Raw genomic sequence first — 22,939 nt, forward strand, 5'->3', positions numbered from 1 at the left:
TCTCCAACATATGGTTGTGGGCTTGTAATTGATCCATGGTTTGTCTCATGTGTTGCATTTCTTCCTCCAATTTGCTATTCATCTTGCTTTGTTCAGCAAAAAATTTCTCCATCATGCTTTCCAAGGTTGGCTTTGGTTCATGAGGTGGAAGGGATTGTTGTGCTCTTGGTTAATATCCAGGTTGTGGCTGCCTTTTGTTCTGAAATTGAGGCTGAAACTGAGGCCTATTCTGTTGCATATACTGCTGTTTATGAGAATAGTTTGAGCTTTGACCTTGTTGACCAAAAGTTGCTTGTGGTCTCCATGTTGAGTTGTTCACATTAGAGTAAGAATTTCCCATATGTTTCTATTGATAACCTCCTGCATAAGCAGCTTGTTCTTGCAAATAATCATTACCAAAAGAAGAGTAATAAACTCTATAACTTTGGGTTTCATCTGTGTAGGCAACTTGTTGCATAGTTGTAGGAGTTGAGTTTGTTGCCTTTGTGCAAAAATAACTAAGTAGCTGAGTCAACTAATCAAATCTTGCATTCATATAGCTAACTGAGTCAAGTTCATAGATCCCAGCCTTTTTTGGCTCAATTGCTCTAGGATTTCCCCATAAATGGGTGTTATGAGTAATCTTCTCTAATAGATCATAGCATTCTTCACGTGTCATTCTCATGAAATCTCCTCCTGCTTGTGAATTAATTGTATTTCTTATGGCTGGAGTAACTTTGGTGTAGAAATTCTGAACAATCATCCATTTGGGTATTTTATGATGAGGACACTGCCTTTCAAGCTCCTTAAATCTCATCCAAGATTCATACAAAGTTTCATCATCCCTTGGTTTAAAAGCTACCATCAAATTCCTCAAATGAGTGGTCTTCCCAGGTGGGAAAAACTGAGATAGAAAAGATTGAGATAGATGCTCCTAAGTAGCTATAGTAGCTTGTGGAAGTGAGTCATACTACTCTGATGCTGAATCCCGAAGAGAGAATGGGAATAAGGTCAACCGAATCACTTCATCTGAAACTCCAGGTTGTCTTTGAGTGCCACATATCATCAAAAATTTCTTCAAATGAGAATGAGGATTTTCAAGTCGTCTACCTCCAAATTGTGAATTCTGAACCATTTGAATGAGACCAGTCTTTAACTCAAATTGATTAGCTCCAATGATAGGTCTATTATCTCTCACATCTGCACATCTAGGAAAAGCATAATTTAACATGGATCTTCTCTGAGGATCATTTTGATTAACAACTTCATTTTGCCTGTTTTGCTCATTTCCTTCATTATTTCCACTAATAGCTCTATTTTGATTCTCCATATTTTCAATTTTCTCCTCTTGGTCAAACTCTTGTTGTTCTTCTTTTTCTGCTTCCTTTCTCCTCTTAGATTCTTTTTTGTTAGCTCGACAGAATTTTTCAATTTCAGGGTTGAACAATAATTGATTATCACTTGTACTTTTCGATCGTCTCATAAACAAGAAAAGTACCTGAAAAACACAAGGAACAATAGTGAAAATAAAAGAAAATAAAAATTTTAATCAGCTTAAAACAATTAAAATCCAACTTAAAACCAAACAATTCCCCGGCAACGGCGCTAAAAACTTGATGTTAGCTGTGAAATAGCTTTCGCAAGTGCGTGGACCACAGTAGTATAATTTTAAAAATATCGTTCCCATAGGGAATTATGCTTAAATTGGAATTAAAGGAATAAGCTAATTAGAGTGGTAAAATTTAAAGATATTAAAAATGAAATTTAAAATTAAAATTGGTATTTGACGAATTTAAGCTAAATCAAACAATTAACTAAATTAATTAAACTAGATTACCAAAATTTAAATTGAAATTGCTAATTATGAAATTAGAGGAATTAAATCAAATTCAATAAAAATTAAAGTGATTCTAGAGATAGGGTTTTCAATATTGTTTGTATGTGGCTTATCCCCAATTCAGTCAAACACATGAGAATTGCAATTTTGAGGGAAATCAATTTTTATTTCTTTGAAACCTTTTTCAAGCATTTCAAAGTTGCTATTCATCAAATCAAACCCTATTTTCACGGTATTTCAAACCTGACAAAAATCCAATTAAAGCTCTAATTGATGTTGAAAGTCCCCTTAATCCTCTTAGCTTATCTCTAACACTAAGAAAACTAAGTTTATTGCAAGATTATTTATCCCAAATATTCACTTTTTAGTCCATCTGTCAAAGATTAAAACTTAACTTAATGAGGCCCCATTCATCAAGCAAGACAACAAACTCATAAGCAATAAATCAAAATATAGCAAATCTCATCTAAATGACTAAATCAGTTCAAAAACCATAATACAAAGCAATATTTACAAACCCATCTCTAGAATCTCAAGGATCTACTAACAAATCATGATTTCAAGACAAACCCAAGTATAAAAATAAAGAAATAATGAAAATCTAAGCTAAGGGAAAGAAAAACCCAGTAAAATGATGAAGAATCTGTTGCTGGAGTGTTGCAGAAGGCGTCCTCTACTGCTGCCAAAAATCGATATCACGTGCTCCTCTTCCTCTCTCTCTCTCTTGTAAAATTTCCCTATTTTTCTCCTTATGGAAAGAAAGAGAAAAAGGAGTTTATATATGGTGCAAATGTCTGCCCTAGAATGGGTTAAAAGGACAGAAGATTCTGGAGAAAATAATGTATTAAATCAGAGGGACGAAAGTACCACGTCAGCAAATTTTCATTAAAACGTCACAAACTGAGTCGGTTGTGTTGCACCTTGTGTTGCAAGTTGTGTAACTTTCTGCCTGAGAAAAACTTCATATCTGACAACGACACAACCTGTGATACAAGATGTGTCATAGGTTGTGCAACTTTCTGTTTCTTTAACTTAACTTCAAAATTTTGCAATTCAACTCTAATTTCTTCTAAATGGCTGCTCTGCTCAAAATACACTAAAATTCTCCAGATTTAACCTACAAAACAAACAAGTTCCAAAAATTAAACTAAGAAGTGTAAAAAGGCGAAATTAACTAAATATATGCTAATATCTACAGTAATTGCTATAAACAATGGTAAATTATGTGTAAAAATTATACCAAAATGATGATATAAAATGTATGCATCAATAAGTTACTTGACCGCGCATTAGTTGAGTAGTTAAAGGAAAATTCTTAAGTGTTTGTAGGAAATATTTTCTTTAAGACTTTCTCCACATAACTTTTCGTACTATTATTATTGCTATTTTTTTTAAATTGCAAAAAAATATCTAAATCTTCTTGTTAATTATAATTTTTAATAAATATTTTAATTTTATCAATTTAATTATAAACTTGTCATATTGTATTCAATTTTATTGATAAATTTAATTAAAACAATTAAATTCATTAATTGACAAATTATTCAAATTTTTTAATTTATATATTGTCAAATTTAGCTAATCTATTTAATTTTATTCATTTGTTCTATGATTTTAATATTTCATTAATTTTAACAAACTTCCTGTTGATGAAAAATATAATAATTGAATAATATATCTAATATTATTATCTTAATTTTAATTTTTTTTCTCTCTCTTTATATTGTACTTTTAATTCACATCTTTCTCATCATTTTATCTCGAATTTAAGGCTTAACTAATTAAAAAAATTCAAATGTTTAGATATAAAATATTAATAAATAATATAAAAAATAAATCTAATTATTACTTTTAAAATAATAAGTACTTGATTCAATAAAACAATATTTTTATTTGATTTATTTGAGAATAATTACTAAAATAAAAAAATTAAAATAATTGACTAATATTAATAATGTTAGTCAATATTTAAATTATTTTTAATCTAATGAAACTAATTTTTAAAATTAAAATAAATATGAAAATTTGAGATTAAATGCATAAAATTAAATGATTTTACTAAAATAGAAAAAACTTATAAAGGTTTGAATTTTTTTAATCATTTAGCCTTATTTTTTTATATGAAATCTACATAATATTAGTGTACATAGTATTTTATTTTTATAATTATATTTATTGCTTAGCTTGGAGTTTTTATCTCATGAAAAAAAAATAATATTGATTTTTTTATTTATATCAATTGATATTATGAATTAATTTTTTAAATATCATAAAAATAATATTCAATCCGATTAAAATAGAGAAATGGCATTGAGGCTTCTAGTAATACTAATGTCAGTAGTAAAAGTCCCTGTACCTTGGATGAGGAAAAAGATAAAAAAGAAAGAAAAACAAATTTAGCCGTTAGAAACACAAGAAATTGCTAGAGAAGCCATTAATTCTTATTCAGGTTAATGCACTCAAATTTGGTTGACATGATAACTCTCGAAATCTTTTCTTTTCAAAAACATAAACATATGAGTCTAATTTATTTTATAAATATATATCTCATTATATATATATTATATTTTAAATTTATTATGAATTAAATTTAGGCGCAATTTATTTTAAAACAAGATTGTGGAGGTTCTTTAATTAGATTTTTCTTTAATTAGTTCTTCAACAACCTTCATATAAAAAAGAATAGAAGGCAATGGTAATGGACCAGTCTAAGAAACAAAATGAAACATATGCTTTAATAGAAATACACATAGCCTTCTTGATCATAGGTCCTACTAATCAATATTATTACATATTCTATAAAGCAAGAACTAATATTATTATTGCATGTTCTAGAGTTTCTTCAATGACTTTCTTATAAAGCAATAGATGGTTCAAAGACCTATTATTACAACTTCAACATTAGCAGTTAAAATCACAAGTAATTGAAGTAGGAACATCATCCATCTGCAATATAATTACTTCAGCAGCCATGGTCTTTTCAGTCTCTTCAGTATTTTGTTGAACATGTAAGTTATTACTTGGTGATGGTCGAATCCTTTCCAACTCTAATGCAACTTCTTTCATTGTAGGTCGTTTTTTTCCATTCAAATTTAAGCATCTTAGAGCTAGATTAGCTACTGCAACAATTTCTTCTTCATGACAATCCTCCATAATGCACACATCAACAATGTCATGAAGTCTGTTCTCTTCCATCAAAAGAATGAAATGTGTGGCAAGACTCATGGTTTCTTGTGAGCTACTTGAACAAATTGGCTTTTGTCCACTTAAAAGCTCCACTAGAACTACTCCAAAGCTATAGACATCACTCTTATCTGTAAATTGGCTAGATTGGAAGTACTCTGGATTCAAATAACCAAAAGTGCCATGCACATGAGTTGTCAAATGAGTTTGATCAATCGCAATTGATCTTGAAGTTCCAAAATCGGATACTTTTGCTTTGTGTTTCTCATCTAAGAGTATATTTGTAGATTTAATGTCACGATGGTAAATTGGAGTAGAAGCTGCTGAGTGCAAATATGCAAGTGCCGCAGGAATTTCACTCGCAATCCGTACTCTCATTTCCCATGGTAATGAAGACGCCTCATTTTGGTCATGGAGATATTGAAAAAGAGATCCATTGGGTATGAATTCATAGACTAGCAAGGGAACTTCTGTTTCCAAGCAGCATCCCAAAAGGCTGACAATATTCCTGTGATTGATTTGAGAAAGAATCACAACTTCATTAATAAATTCTTGTAGATTTTCCTCATCAACTAATTTGGACATTTTGACAGCAACAATTCTTCCATCTGCTAGCATTCCCTTGTACACTGTACCCTGACCTCCTTGACCAAGTATTCTGTCATCATTGAAATGATCAGTGGCTTTTTCCAACTCCTTTGATGTAAATATTTTGGTTTTCTGAACACTACCATCACTTGAAGTTGTTGTTGTAATAGCAACCCACCATTCCTTTTGAAGAACTTTTTTCTGAGTTCGATTTTCCTTCTTTTCTTCACATGCTTGCACAATATCCGAGTAACAAAGACTATTACCAATACTCCAATAATCCCCCCTACGCACTAAATAACTCGAAAGAAAAAAAGTGAAACTTAACAAAGTCAATAGAAGTTTAAAAAAAAAAAAATCACCTTGTCTAAACTTACTAACTTAACAAAGTCAATATATGTAACTTAGAGATATCATTAGGCAACCTCATTTATGGATTAAAAAAAAAAAAACTCATTTATGGATTCATCAATAGAAATTAAGAAATAATAAATCTCATATTTGTTTAGGATTATATTAACTCATATTATTTGTAACTCAAAAATTTTCAAAGCAATTAAATTATATATTTATTTATAATTATATTAATAAAAAATAATATCATTAAGGATAATATGATATAGACTAATTAAACTTACTTAAAATTTTTTTAGGTCATAAAAATGGTAAAAAGTATTATAGCTCTTTGCATGATTGATTAATGATATTATTGAGCAAAAGAAGACTTACCAATAATATAATCCATTTTGCATCAGGTACACATTTAAATGATCCCGAAGTATTCACACATTTTGTTATTCCCTTGCAATGATGCTTTTGCTCTTTGCATTCATCAATATCTAATATAACAAAGTGAAAATGAAAAGAATAAGTGAATAAAAAAGAATAGTACTATTCTAGTTATTGGTAGATGGATAATAATATATTAATACCTACTAACTAAAAGATTTCAATTGCTAATAAGGGAGAAATCTAATTGGTTTTTCTTTACCTTTTAAAGTGTAGGGAGCGAGAAGATCTCGAGTTTTCATTTACCTATATATATTCATTCACTTGAATTCTCAAATAATTAAGTTCACCTTTAGTAGATTTTAAGCTCTAAAATAATAGATGCACGTTTTTTATAATAAGAATTTTAAATTTATCAATGTAATTTTATATAAATTTTATAAATTTACTATAATAATTATTTTAATTTACTTTTAATAAGAATCAAATAAAATTTTTATTTGATTTTATAATAATTAAATTTATATCTTTATAAATTTTTTGTAATTATTATTTTCAACTATTTTTTAAAATTACTCATTAATGACACATGATATTTGATAAAATAAATGATATCTAACATGTGTTAATTTTGAATAAATAGATGACGAATAAATATATTAATTGGTAGCACTGTAATAGCAGTAAAAAGTAAAACAACAGCGCATTAAATTTACCTGTGCACTCAAGGTAAGGATTGCCCTCGTACCCACGTTTGCAAGAACAACGGAATATTGGCTTATTAGAAGAAGAAGAAGAACCGTAGTAGTAGCAATAAAAGGTTTTCGGGACAACACCTTTCCTTTGGCTGGAATTCATCGTCCTTAGATAATCTTCCCTTAGGGTAGAATTGATTACCCAATCTAGCACCATCGGAAACTGGACATTGCGATCCTTTTCTCTCCAGGAATCTACTCCATATGTTCCTGCTAGGAATGCCAGCTGGCAACTATTTTTGCTTTGATTATCATCTATGGCCTGTAATTTTGGATCGAAAACCTGAAGGGATGAAGGTATTGTAACCTGACAGCAATCGGTACCATTACAATAATCGTTCACTATCCAGTAATTACCACTAGAAACCTCTTCCATGAAATTAGGAAGCATTTGTCGCCGATCAACATCCTTCTTCTGGCCAAGGCATTTGGACTCACACCCAAGGCGTTGGAGAGGTTCATCGATCATTAAAGCACGGGTGTTGCAACCTACTGCAGTGAATACGTTCTCGTCGGAAATAAAGAAAGGACTTCCCGTCAAATTGAAAGGCAGATTGGTCTTCCTGTCGGAGCAATTGGAGGATATGATTGGACTTTTGACGTTAGCCCAGCCTTCTATAGAAATATTGAGGAGCTCCATTTTGATTTTACTTATAAAAGCTCTACTTTCTTTGCATTCAATCTCAAACGATTCGTTGAAATAACAATCCCTATTGCCCATTCCGAATGGGTACGGAATTCTTATATTTCCGCAATGGTCTGTACAGTTGGGCTTTGCAATAGGTGCCTTTGCTATTGCCAACTGAATAGTTAGCATTAGCGCCAAAGTGAAACTGACTCCACACACTAATTTCACACTCATTTTTGCTCTTTTTTGTGGTCTTTCTCTTGAGAGCCTTTTGAGTTGAAGCAGCTAAATAATATCTGCCTTTAGTAAAAATTGGAGACTGGAAAATATTGGGATAAGCAAAATATTTATTATTAATAGGAAATCCAATGGCACTAAGGCCATGTTTGGTATAACGCAATCAAAGTTGTAATATAATAATAATTACATTGCAACTTTAATTATGTTGTTTGATAATATAAAAAAATTTAATATAATGAAATGATAATTATATAATGTAATCAATTATATTTAGAGCAATCGTAATGATTATTACATGCAAAAATGAATATAATCTAAATTATTTATTTTAATTTTTTTATTTATTGTCAATACTACCATCACCACTAACACTTAGCCATCATTATTACTATTACCGTTAGTTCACTTTGTCAATACATGCAGCATTGCTCAGATCTAAAATTACGACCAACTATGCATAAAAAACAAAAGGAAAAAAAATTGCAACATCATAATCACACATTAAAATAATTGGATTTTATCATTTTTCTTTGCAAAATTTGTCTGCCATGTAATTTTCTTCCATAATTTTCCAGGTCTATTGTTGATTTTTGAAATCCAAAATAATATATACAAATTTTAGATCACTTTCGACGATCGATTTCCTTCTACCATTCAAATAAGAATCCGGAAAAATCTCTTGTGCTTTTTCAAGTGCAAGGAGATTCAACAAAAGGTGAATTACATTTTAATCCCTACAATCTTCAATATTTAACAATGACAATGACAATAGTAAGTAGATATCCATATTCTTTAAGAAAAGAATAAAGATTTTATTACAATTTTTTAATATAATTTGATATAATTAATGAGTTGCTTCATGTATTTTTTTTTAGTGAAGTTCCACGTATCTTGAGATTGGAATGAGTAATTTTTTATAATTTGAATTCATTAATGAGTTGGTCTTTTCATCCAAAAAAAATATCTTCTCCGTTAAATATATAATAAATGATATTCTTACACTTAATTAAAAAAATTATTTTTTAATTCTTGAAATTTTATAGAATTAATGTTTGAACCCTTACTTCTTTTCTTCAGTAATGGCTTGAAAAAACATTTCTCATAGAAAATTATTTTTAAAAAATTATTTCCAAAATAAAATTTTCAAGAAAATAATTTTTCACAAGAAAATTGAGAAAATTTTATTTCCTAGAAAAACTTATTTTGAAGAATAATTTTTCCAATAAATTTACAAAAGAAAAAAAAATAGCATTGAAATTTACAAAAGAAAATTATTCTTATTTAGACTCGATTCATTTTACATTCAAGATATAAAATATATAATAAAACTCACATATTTATATTTTGAAACCATAATGGATCAAGCCTAAGTAAGTTTTTCCTTTATATTTAGGAAATTTTTTTGTCTGAATAAGTCAATATTGAATAAGACATAAGATATATGGTAGTATATATATATTTTGTATATGAATGGTACATATCCATTTATACTTTTAGTCCTCCATTAAAATTTATTAGTAAATTTATATCATTTTTTATTTTATTTTTTTATTATATATATATATATATATATAAATGAAAAATCTTTATAATCCACAAATGAAATAAAAAATTCGTTGCTTCCATCGGTAATTTAAAAAAAAAAATCACTATTCACTTCAAAATTGAAAAATCTGTCGCAATACCATTAGCAAGGGAAAACAATTCGTTGCTGATTTAAATTTTTATAATTTACTGTAGCATATAACATTGCAGCAAACAATATTCTCCAAATAAACAATTTTTAATTATGCAATTTTTTTTATTTATATAATAGCCTTTTTTTTAGATTGTGCAAATTCTTATTTAATGAATATATAACTATTATGAAATATAAAATATTAAAATATTTTTTATTGTCTGACCTTATCATTAGATTTTAATAAGTAGTCGCATCAATAATATAAAATGGTCATGATTCAAATTAGGAGAGAGTAATTTTCGGTTTAAACTAAAAAATCGAATTGAATCGAGTCAATTAAGTTCAATCGGTTCGGTTTTAAAATTTAATCGGTTTGGTTCGATTTATAATTTTGATAATTTCGGTTAATCAGTTTGGTTCGGTTATTTTCATAAAAAATCAAAAAAATCAAACCAAACCAAAATTATTAATATATATATATATATCAAGGAAATCAAAGAAAATTGAACCGAACCCTAAGATTTAGGTTCGATCGGTTTAAAACCAAACCGAACCCAGTTGGAAATCAAATGCTCAATTTATAAATTTCGGTTTGATCGGTTTAAAACCAAACCAAACCGAACCAATATTTATCGGTTTGGTTCGGTTTGATTTTCTATTATTAATCGGTTTGATTCGGTTTTTAAAATTTTTAATTTTCAATTTTCTGTTTTATCGGTTCGGTTTTGTTCAGAACCAAACCGACCGTTTGCACACCCCTAATTCAAATTCAAAAAAACCTCTATAAATTTCTAAATTAAAAAAAAAAAAAAATGTAACGTCAAGAACCGGACAACAAAGCAAGTTTCTTTGTTCCTCCCAACTTAGCGGTCAATCTTGCTAAAACTAGAAAGCAACCTCTCATATCAAATCTCATAGTTGCGTTCAACAATTTTGGAGGGAAAAAAGTCAATAAATTTCATATTTTCCTCTCCATGAAGTGTTAGTTAATCGTTAATCTGTTTACGAACGTAACAAGAAGTTGTCTCTGTAACACCCTTCACTCTAGTCTAATTATAGTTCCAGATATTCTAGCTGTCCGAACAGACGTTGGTCACCAGAACAATCGAACGTATGGACTATCTAAAATGTATATCTAGATTAATTTGAAAGAAAATCATTTGTAAAACTAAAAAAATAGAATAATTTTTGAAATAAAATTTTATTATTCTAGTGCATTATCACTATAAAATTTTTATTTTTATTATATTGATATCTTGAAATTTTATATTGTCATATTGTCTAATATAAAATATTTTAAAATGTATTTAATATATTAATTATTTTATATATTTAATAAGTATTTTTATTTTTTTAAATTATAGATATTTTATATTTTATAAATACATTATGTATTAAAACATAAATATAAATTTAATCTTGCATGTTCTAATTAAATTTGAATTTATAAGTGTTATATATATATATATATATATATATATATATATATATATATATATATATATATATATATATATATATATATAATTCTAAAATAAAATTTATAAAAAAATTCTGTAAAATAATTTTTAAAAAATAAAATCTAAGAAAGAAAAATATAATTTTATATTGTTAATATTTATAAGAATATTTTTATAGTCCAAAAAGTTGGTCCTTCATTCATAGTTGTTTATATATTGTAGTGCATGGTGTTTAGATTTTAATTATATTAAAATTATATTATATTTCTAAAAAGATTGTAAAAAATAATTTTATAAAATTGTTTTCATTTTATTTATTTCTTTATTTGGTATTTAGTATAATTGAGCATAATATGATTATTGATTCAATTATTAATAGAAAATTAAAATTATACCAATACAATAAAATAAATTTAGTCCAATCCAATTTAATTTTTATAATTTTTTTTATTTCAATTCTTTTTTTTTTTTGTTTCATTCAATAGAATAAGAATCATTAACATTATTATTTTCAATGCTAAAAAGTATAAAAATAGAAAAACATTAATAAATAAATAATATAAATACAAATTTATTTAATTAATATATTATTAATATTCTTATATTAATTAATTAAACTTGTATTTTCATGAGCCATACTATGAAGTTGTGGGAGAGAGCTGTGGAGCATCGACTACATCATGATACTTCTATCTCTCTCAATTAATTTGGCTTTTATGCCTAGTCGTTCAACTATGGAAGCGATCTTTCTCATTAAAAGCTTGATGGAGAAATATAGAGATATGAAGAAAGATCTACACATGGTTTTTATTGATTTGGAGAAGGCTTATAATAGTGTTCCAAGAGATGTCTTTTATGGAAAGTGTTAGAACAAAAGAGGATATCTATTAGATACATACAAGTGTTGAAAGATATGTATGAAGGAGCAACAACTATTATGCATACAATGGGAGGGGACACGAGATTTTCCGATCTCAGTTGGATTACACCAAGGATCAGCTATAAGCCCTTACTTTTTTACATTAGTTTTAGATGAATTGACGAAACATATACAAGAGAGTATTCCTTGGTGCATGATATTTGCGGATGATATTGTTCTGATAGATGAGACGCGAGAAGGAGTCAATAGAAAGCTAGAGCTTTGGAGAAGTACTCTAGAGTTAAAGAGCTTTAAGTTGAGTAGAACGAAGACAGAATACATGCATTGCAACTTCAGTGAAGGCCAAACTAGTGATAAGGAAGGAGTTAGTTTGGATGGAGTGGTACTATCTCAAAGTAATCACTTTAAATATCTCGGCTCAATCCTTCAAGTAGATAGGGGATGTGAGGAGGATGTTAGTCATAGGATTAAAGCCGGATGGTTAAAGTAGAGACGTGCCATGGGAGTTTTATGTGATCGCAAGATTCCCAACAAGTTGAAAGGAAAATTTTACCGTACAGCCATACGACCGGCCATATTATATGGTAGTGAGTGTTGGGCACTGAATGAGTCGTATGCGTCTAAGATAAAAGTTGCAGAGATGAGAATATTAAGGTGAATGAGTAGTCATACTAGACTAGATAAAGACCGTAATTAGAGTATTAGAGAAAAGGTAGGAGTGGTGCCAATTGAGGATAAGTTGAGAGAATGGAGATTGAGGTGGTTTGGTCATGTGAAGCGTAGACATACGGAGGCTCCAGTTAGACAAGTAGAGCACATTAGGTTAGAGGATAGAAAGAAAAAAAGGGGTAACCCTAAATTGACTTAGAGGAGAGCAGTACAACATGACCTAGAAGCACTACACATTTCTGAGAATTTAACCAAAAATAGTTTAGAGTAGAGAAAGCGAATACATATAGCCGACCCAAAATTTTTGGGATAAAGGCTTAGTTGAGTTGAGTTGAGTTGAGTTTTATTATTAATATTCTTCTTTATTTATTATTAACGCAAGAGTAATATTTTATGAGTGGTATAATGCTAGCTCTACAATAACAATTTTTAAGAAATCATACTTGTGGTAATAATATAGGTATGCATGGGAAATAATTAATTAATTAGGTTTAATTAAACAATAAAACATATTTAAATATTTATTTTATTTGGATCTTGTTTCTCACTTGATTAGAGCATGACGATTTTGAGCTTAAAGAGATGTTTATCTGCACCTTCTAAGTTAAGTTGAAAGGACTCTATCGTCCCTAAACAAAAAAAATTAATAATAAAAATAAGTTGTATGCAAACGTGTTGATGAATTAATTATTTAATGTGCGAATCCCACTTCTGTTGAAAAGCAAAGTTGAGAGAGAATATTCAAACAGTTGTAGGAAGTTTTGGCAGAGTGAGATTTATGTGCATTTGCTGAAAGATACAAAATACAAGACTTCCTAGCATGCAGGGAAGAATATTGATTGCACTATTATTTTGGGAAGAAAATCTCAAACTTGCGTTCTACAATTTGGAGAGAAAAAAAAAATAGAAATATAAAATTTAATCATTAATTGTAACAGTACATCAGCTCCAATTGATTCAAATAAATCTATAACCTAAATTATTTTAGTAATTGGATTTGGGCTATATATATATTCTTTCGCTCATTTTTGGGATAGTCTTTGCGATACTACTCTCGTGTTTGTTGGTTAAATTACAATAAATTAAATAATAACTAAAATATAAAGAAGGAAATTAATGAGAAAATTTGACATCAGAATAGGTTAACAGAACCCCATTGCCCTATCTAATTGTGAAGCTTGAGTGCTTTGGATTAGTCCACCGGATTAACAATTATTTTTGCAAGAAAAGTCACATCCTCGCACTCCACAATTTTTAGAGAAAGGAAAATAGAGCATTTAATTTCTTCTTTTAAATGCATGATATGTGTTATAGCTAATCAATCAGTTAATGAAGCCAGAAGTTGCTCAAAACTAATTTTTCTGCCAATTGGTTGATCAATTGGGAAATCTTATACTTAAGGACATATGGAATCTACATAATATATATAGTGTACGTAGTATTTATTTTTATAATTTAATTTTTTTAGCTCGGAGTTTTTATTCTCATGAAAAAAAATATTGATTTTTTTTATTTAGATCAATTGATATTATGAATTAATTTTTTTAATATCATAAAAAATAATATTCAATCTGATTAAAATAGAGAAATGACATTGAAAAAAAAAAAAGAAAAAAACAAAATGTAGTTGTTAGAAACAAAAGAAATTATAAGAGAAGTCATTATTTTTTAGTAAGGTTCATGCACTCAAGTTTTGTTAGAAATTTCTACTCTCGGAATCTTTTCTTTTCAAAAATATGTGATCATTATTATATATAAAAGAAGGACTAATTTATCATAAATTTAAAATACAAATATATGAGTTGCACCTATTTTATGGGTGAATTCTATTATATATATTATGTCTTGAATTTATAAACCGAATTTAAGCAAATATTTTTTTATAAAGGAAGACATTATTTAGGTTCTTTAATTGGATTTTTTTTTCTTTAATTAGTTTCTTCAACAATTTTCATATAAAAGAGGAAATAGAAGACAATAGTAATGAATGAGACATGTGCTTTAACAGACATTATTATTACATGTTCTATTAAAAAAAAAAAAACTAGTATTATTATTGCATGTTCTAGTGTTTCTCTAACAACCTTCTTATAAAGCAATCGATGGTTCAAAGATCTATTGTTACAGCTTCAACACTGTTAAAATCACAATTAATTGAAGTAGGAACATCATCCATCTCCAACATAATTATTTCAGCAGCCGCACCCTTCTCAGTCTCTTCAGTATTTTGTTGAACATTCAACTTGTTACTCAATAATGCTCGAATTCTTTTCTACTCTAACTCAGCTTCTTTTATTCTAGGTAAATTATATATATATATATATATATATATATATATATATATATATATATATATATATATATATATATATATATATATATATATATATATATAAATTCAAATTTGCTGAAGGAGACAAAATACAAGACTTCCTATCATTCATGAGGGGGGAATATTTTTTAAGACTGGTGTGCAATCTAAAAACTAGAATGTAAGCATTTTACAAGTTTTTTTTTTTTTTTCAAAGTTTTACAAGTCTTTGGACTATATATAGTACTAAAAATCACATGGAGAAGTTGTGCAACCATATGCATTTTTGGCCACTTTTCCAGTTTTCTTGACGATAATTATACTGCATGGCTTTAAGTATGGCTAAGTGAAGCTCTTTGGGGCCCCTGTTTTAGGAGAAATTACAATATTATGTACATTAATTATTGTGGATCTTATATGAACCTCATCACAATCAATAATCGAAGTGCATTTACTGTACACACAATATAATTATACCAAATGAGTTCTTTAATATAGTTCTTCAATATTTTAGAGTAGATTATTAAAGGTTTACACAGATTGTTTTTTAGTAATTTATATGTTAATTAACATTGAAGTTTATAATTTTGTTTGATACAACTGGCCTTAATTAGAATTTAAATTTGAAATTTCTAGTATCACTAGTTAAAGGTCATTGGTAATTTTGTAATTTTTTTGGTGATAATGATTATTGTATAATTACATTATTATTACTTGATAATTTAATCTCTTTTTAACAAAAAAATAAAAGATTAAAAATATTTGTTTATAGTCTAACTTATTATTTAAATTCAAATAGGAAGTAGTAGCGTTAATTATGCAAAAGGCTAGAATTTAAATTTTGACAGCCTCTATTCATTTAAAAAATTATAAAATAAAATAAAAACATCTTGATTAGTTTGTCGTTATTGATCAAGAACAGGACAAGCAAACCTATTTCTTCGTTCCTCCCAGCTTACCTAAAAGTAGAAATGAACCTCTCCAATCAAATCTTGATTTTTAGCGCAGATATGTGGTTGATAATAATAAAATTATTTAAATATTTAATGTTAAAATTATTCGTGAAAAGACATGTGAGATAGGACATTTATTAAATAATTTTGACTTTTATTACACTTTAAAATATGAATTTTTATGAATAATTATATATTTAAATTAAAAAAAATATATGTAAATATAATCGACATGCAGCATTGCTCAGATCTAAAATTTCGACCAATCATGCATAAAAAAAAATAAAACAAAAGGAAAAAATTGCAACATCATTATCACTGATGTGGCCCAATCGCAAGTGTACGTGTCGTACAAATAATTTAGAAAAGATATCGTTCCCACGAGAAGTTGTGTTAATGATTGAATTTTTGATATAAAAAGTTGACTAAATTGAACTATTTTTGAAATTAAAGTAATAAATTAATGGGTATTTGAGTATGAAATCTATATGTGCAAAATTAATTCTCTAATCAACTATGTAATGATTTAACTAAATTTGCATCAAATTAAAATAAGCAAATTCAAATATGGCAGAATTTAAAATGGCAAGTAATTAAATGCAATTAGAAATTAACAATGATAAAAAGGCGATTCCGGAGTTCGGGAGTTCATATTCAAGCTATTTTGGGATTTTTAAATTGGTTATCCAATCTTGTGGAACTTACGGGTTTTAAGGAGATTAATTCTTAAATCCTTTGAATACCCTTTCGAGTGAGACAAAGAGTGCCTTAATCAATCTAATCCTACTTTCGTGGAGTTAGAGTTAATTAAGACCCATTAGGTTCTTTAATTAATCTGTGAATCCTCTTAATCCTTAGTCTATTTCTAGATCTAAGTTAATTAAGTCCAATTTCTTGATTATCTATCACAAGGCCTTCTCCTTTCGGTGCCTCAACCATGGATTAAGAACATCAGTTAATGGGATCCTACACTAAGCATGTCATTAAGCACACAAGAAATGAATAAAACTCATTAAGACCACAAAATATGGATTACGTACCCAATCAAAATCCACAAAATATCTTAAATATTACATCCCTTACTCCAGAATCTAAGTAAAACTACTCACTATCCATAATATTTACAAGATATTCTGAGTTTATATGGAAATAAAGCTTTAATATAAGCTAAGAAACAAAAAGCTCAACACTAGAAATGTAGGAAAAATGTAAGAAAAGAAAGAAATCTCCAAATCTGGTTGGAAATGGTATGGGAGGTGATTGTGACTCTTCAGCTGCTGCCTCTCCTCTCCCTTTTTTTCCTTTTCTTCCTGTTCTCCCTTTCTAAAATGGGATAAGGGTCCTTTTTATAACTTTTTCTGACATGGAGCCCTAAAATGGTGTGTTTTAGGTGAGATTTTCTGAGGGAATCTTCTGCCAGCTCATTAATGAAGTCTTTGTGGGACTGCATAAGTGGACTGCATAAGTCATGCAGTCCCTTATGCAAGTTTCGGCTGGTTTCTGGTTCACTTATGCGAAACTGCATGACCAGGCGCATAGGTTATGCACAATTCCGTGAGATTGCATAAGGGGGGCGTGAATCTGCATAAGCTATGCACTCTCCTTATGCACAATTTGGCAGGTATTGGAACAGTGTTTCTTCTCCTTATGCAGATCTGCATAAGTTATGCGGCAAGTTATGCGCAATTTGGCCAATGCATATTTCAATTTTGAAACTTGCTTTTGACATCTTTGGCTGTAGAGATTACTCCTCAATGGAAAAATTTCTTTTTAGTCCTTCAAAAACACCATTTTCCCTATAAAACAAAGTAAAAATTACAAATTAATCCAAAATTGACAATTATGAAAAACTAACTAATTAACTAATGAAATTAGCTAAAAATGACTAATAATCAAATAAAATGGCTATGAAATTAAACCTAAATGACTATGCAAAATGTATGCATCAAATACCCCCAAACTCAAGCTTTTGCTTGTCCTCAAGCAAACTTTAAAATATGATGCAATTTTTAGGGGTGCCTTATCCAAAGAGCTATGAAAATCACCTATTAAAGTAACTTAACACCCCTTTAGCCATACCAACAATCCATATACCCATCCTTCAAAATGCAAAGAATCTAATGCTTATCCAAGCTTTCACCGCTTAGCCATCAAGTCAATTATCATTCAAAATTCCAAAACCAACCAATCAAAAGAGAAAGTCATGCTCAAAAGGAATTCTAGGACAATCAATAGGCAAAGTGTCTCTATATAGAATGATGGAGTTAAATGAATGAATGAATAATTTTCCAATCCCATAGGCAAATTCCCTACTCCTATCTCCACTAATGTAGCAAATACTATCAAGAGATCAAAGGTCTTTTTAGGGATGTAATAGGGCCATGGGGTTCAAAATGAGGCTAAGAAGAAAGATGGGTAAAAAGGATTCAAAGCATGAGAATATCTTCAATCTTGACAACATAAGGTACACTTCTTATTTTATTATATTTTTCTTTTTTTTTTATTTATATAGGGGAGAGAAATACACAATGAGGATTGTCAAGTGCTAGCATATTTTACAAAACACATAAAAAAAATGGAGGGACACTTTGATACTTAAAACTTGTATCTTGCATTTTCTTTTGATGATTGTCCCTAAAATTGCCACCCCCAAACTTATTTCTTTTAATATTTTGGGCGGATTTCTTTCATTTTGAATGACAATAGTGAAAAGCACATATACTAGCACCTTTTCAAGATGACAAGCATTTCTTCTCCCTTTTTTTTTTTTTATGTACCTAATGTTATAAATAATTATTTTCATGAAAAGGGTTGGAGTGTTTGGTTCATTGGCTAGGTGGCATTAAAGGTTTCAAGAAAAATTAGGAATAAAAAGGCTCAAAGGGGTTTGCAAGGGTCAATTTTAATTAGGAAAAGGGGCAAAGGTTTAAAATGAGAAGGTTTAAATCAAAGAATGCCTAATCATCTCTCTTTTCAAGTACAAGCTGGTATTTCACCTTGAAAGGTTTAGAAAATTTGTTCTAGGATTGGTGAGACATCATTTGACTACCTTATATCCAATAACTCCCTCTAAACATTCCAATCTCTAAAGGACTAGTTGGGTGGCTTTTTGGCTAAGAAGATATAGGCAAGGGATAAACACTTCAAAACCTTGCACCTCTTAGGAAACTTTCAATCCACAAACCCAACTAAAGGTAAGTCAAATCACTCTCATAGGTAACTTTTCAATACTCAAGGGATTTGGCAAAAGGTTTTAATGCATGATGCATGATTCCTAAAAATGAGCAATGCATTAACTAAATGGAAGAAATCTATTTGTGTGCAAAGTGTATAATTTCTAAGTGATGTATAATGTGTGTGTAAATGTGTAATGTATATGTATGTATGGATGTATATGTAAAATATTTACAATATATGTAAATGGAATGGGATGAGATGTTCCTATACTCAAAATGTGAAAAATGTAGCAAAATTCAAAATGTGCACCCCCAAACTCAAAATTGGACATTGTCCTCAATGTCTCAAGTAGTGCATTAACAAAACTCAAAGTAAAGAGAAGTTACCAGGAAATGTGAAATTTAAGAGCAAAAAGAAAGAGTTACCTGGTATAGAGCAAATGAGAATTCAAGAGATAATGGGGATGCATAAGAAGCTGCACAGGTTATGCAGAATAAAGTGCTGTCCATAACAGGTGCATAAGGAAGGTGCATAAGCTGTGCGGTTTTGCATGAGTGGCAATAAGGACTGCACAGGCTATGCAGAACATTTGCATAAGGGGATTACAGCCTGTGCAGCATATTCAAAAGCTGCTGCATGATGATGAGCAAGGAAAATGTGCAAACACCAGTAGAAGCATGCAAATATATATAGAGTATGGACAAGTATGCACAAAAGGGCAGTAAAGGCAATGAAAATCAATGAAAAACTAATGTAATAACCATCTAATAGAACATCAAGAAAAACAGAATTCAAAACAAATTAAAATTGTTTCAACATATCTACAAAGAAAAATCCCTACAAGTTTGAACAAAAGTAAAACAGAAACTAATCTAATTCTATTGTTTTGCCCTTGTCCAAAGAAGTTGCTAAGGGGCTGGTTGGAACTGGCTGCTGTCGAAGTGATGGTGCTGGAGGAGGTGATGGAGGTGGAGGTGGCATTCCCAGAAAAACCATGAGTTGCTTCATCATCTCCTTTAATTCTTTCTGCTTGTCTCTGGTTTCCATGACAAAGTCAAATAGTTGATCATGATGATCCTTGAGGGTATCAAGACCAGTGTCAAGCTTTCTATCCACAAAGTATATATCATCACTAAGCCTTTCAAGATAGGTGAATAAGGCTTTAGTGTTGAAGGCAGGAGGGGTTGTGGATGAGGAGGGTTCAGCTGCAGGAGGTGTAGGTTGTGCGGAATCTGCTGGGATGTCCTGTGCAGGCTGAGTGGGTGGTGTAGGTTCAGTAGAATACTGTTGGGCTGGTGGGACAGGTTGTGCTTCTGGTTGTGCAAAGGTCTGGCCACTGGTTGTGCAAAGGTCAGAATGTGGCAAACTGAATCCAGTTTTGGATAGGTGTGTAGCATCAAAATATAAAGTGTCTGAAAGTGCTGGTATTGGATGCTCTCCCGGATTAAAACCAAAATGCTTGGCTATGACAGTTATGAGCCCACCCAAGACAATGTCACCTATGGACTTGGTGGCAATATGTAACACATGTTCACAAAAGAAGTAACCAGGAGAAACTTTAACTTTGTGAAAAACACACCATAGCTTGAACAATTCAGATTTTCCAACAGCACCAGAACTAGTCCCTCTGCCCAATATAGTGCTAGCAATAAGCCTATGGATAAATCTAAGTGCAGGGTCTAGTATTTGAGAGGTTTTGGATCTGCTAGCAGAAAAAGTCTGAGGTTGGTTTGTGATAATCCTCCAAAATTGAGCAGCATTCCAAATACCTTTGTTTGCTACCTCTACCCCTGTATATGGTACCCTAAATAGTCCATCAATTGCAAACCCAAAAATGCTATGAAATTGGTCCAATGATAACTCTCTATTTTGCCCCAAACATCTAAATTTCATAGTTGGCTTATAATCTACGTCATGCAGTTTCAGGGTAGCAGAAAATGAGGAAATAAATTCCAAAACTAAAGCTGGATAAACTATCTCTTGCTTATGCACAAATTCCATCCAACCCATACCATCAAGGTAGGCAACAACATTATCAAACAAACTAGCTGATTGGAGGGCCTCTGCAGAAATGTACCTTGTGGGTTGTACCCTCCTTTCCTTAAGTCTCTTAAAGGCTGCCTTATGAGCTGCATCAGGAAGGGGCCAAGGTAGTTTTGATACCTGTGATGCTGCTGACATTTGCTTTTTGCTGGAAGAGGGTGATTTGGCTTGTGTGGAAGCTGAAGTTTTGGGGTTTTTGGGTGGAGGCTCTGACAGTGGAGTGGTGGGTGGTTCTTTGCGTTTTGAGAGAGGAGGTGCAGAAGCCATGGGTCGGTTGGATTTCGACCTGATTTTTCTCTTGTAAGTGGCGGTGGGAGGTGGTGGAGGTGTTTCTTGTGGAGGGGAATCGGGGTTAGGAGGCCGCATTGACAAGGGCAAAACTTGGAGAGGGGAGGTTTGAGGGGAATGAGGAGGCAATTCCATGGGTCGTCGATGGTGAGAAAGGAGGAGGTGAGGAGGAAAGTGAAAGATGCAGATAGAAGTTAGGGCAAATGCGGCGAAAATAGGAGTGGAGAAGAAGGGGAGAGGTAATGCCGGAATAAATGGACGTGGGGGGGAAAAGGAGTGAACAGGAATATCGGGAAGTGGAGGTGGGAAAATGGGTGCCGAAAACGAATTTTGATTTGAACAGGACTTGTGTAAAACTGCATAAGGGGAAAAGTAGGTGTGCATAACTTATGCACTCTCTTATGCAGGTTTCGGTGGAAGATAAAGGGTGTGAAAAACTGATTATGCAAGAGTGCATAGCTTATGCGCTAACTTATGCAAGTTTCGGCCTTTTTTGGATTTCAGAGTTGGTGGTCATGCGGAAGTGCATAAGTTATGCACTCCCCTTATGCAGGTCTCGGCAGGTTTTGGTTTTTGGAGAGTGTGGTCATGCGGAAGTGCATAAGCTATGCACTCTCCTTATGAAGGTCTCGGCAGGTTTTGGTTTTTGGAGAGTGTGGTCATGCGGAAGTGCATAAGCTATGCACTCTCCTTATGCAGGTCTCGGCAGAAAGAGAAAATGTAGGATTTGAAGTCATGCAGAAGTACATAAGTCATGCACACACTTATGCAAGTTTCGGCATATATGAAATTTGACAAAAATGTGGCTATGCAGAGTTGCATAAGCTATGCACATCCTTATGCAGTTTGCAACAAAGATGAAAATGGCAAGAATTGTGGTTATGCAGGATTGCATAAGTTATGCAATTACTTATGCACAATTCAACAAGATTGAGATTACAATTGAAAATGATTTGCAAGTATGAAAAATACCCTAGAATGAAGAAATATAATTCTATGAAGCATAAATCATGAGAAATTGTCACCAAAAACACATCAACATATACAAAATCCATCAAAATTGCATCACACAAGCTTGTAGAATTGAATCCTGCATAAGAGGCATTTGTGAATCATGCCATTTCAACTCAAATTCTGCAAATCAACATTTAGCACATTAAAACTCAATAAAATCTGCATAAAGTTGCATTTATCCACAAATGAGAAATGACTCCCCAAGTTATGCCAAGAAAATGCAGTATGTCCACCTTGAGTCCCACAACCCAAATAAGCTCAAAACTACAAAAATGACCCACTTACCATCACATTAACATGATAAGCACAAATACTTAAAAGTTACACACCCAACCTCACCAAGAAACATAAACCATCTGCTGCAGACCCTTCCTTGCTGCAAAATTTCATTTTTTTCTCTGCATAAACCAGATAGCAAACCTGCACAGGTTATGCAGTAAAAATCAATCACTCCCCAGCAGTTCACCAACCTTCCTCCATTGAAATACATCTACAAGGGACAAGATTCAACAATGTCAAAAATT

At 30.7% G+C, this 22,939-nt stretch overlaps 1 protein-coding gene and 1 non-coding gene across 2 annotated transcripts; one reads left to right on the forward strand and one right to left on the reverse strand.

Moving 5' to 3' along the window:
• Positions 1–752: 752 nt before the first annotated feature.
• Positions 753–858, forward strand: LOC131169840 (small nucleolar RNA R71). Its single transcript, XR_009140768.1, has one exon. It is a non-coding gene; the product is annotated as a small nucleolar RNA R71 (small nucleolar RNA).
• A 3,832-nt stretch (positions 859–4,690) lies between these two features.
• On the reverse strand, positions 4,691–7,996 carry LOC110652313 (wall-associated receptor kinase-like 22). Its single transcript, XM_058147900.1, is given in 4 exon segments — positions 4,691–5,742; positions 5,745–5,880; positions 6,317–6,426; positions 7,033–7,996. Coding segments are annotated over 4 exon segments (2,172 nt in total). The 5' UTR covers positions 7,934–7,996; the 3' UTR covers positions 4,691–4,717.
• Positions 7,997–22,939: the final 14,943 nt, after the last annotated feature.

Source organism: Hevea brasiliensis, chromosome 1 (assembly GCF_030052815.1).
Source record: "Hevea brasiliensis isolate MT/VB/25A 57/8 chromosome 1, ASM3005281v1, whole genome shotgun sequence".
Classification (NCBI taxonomy): Eukaryota; Viridiplantae; Streptophyta; class Magnoliopsida; order Malpighiales; family Euphorbiaceae; genus Hevea; species Hevea brasiliensis.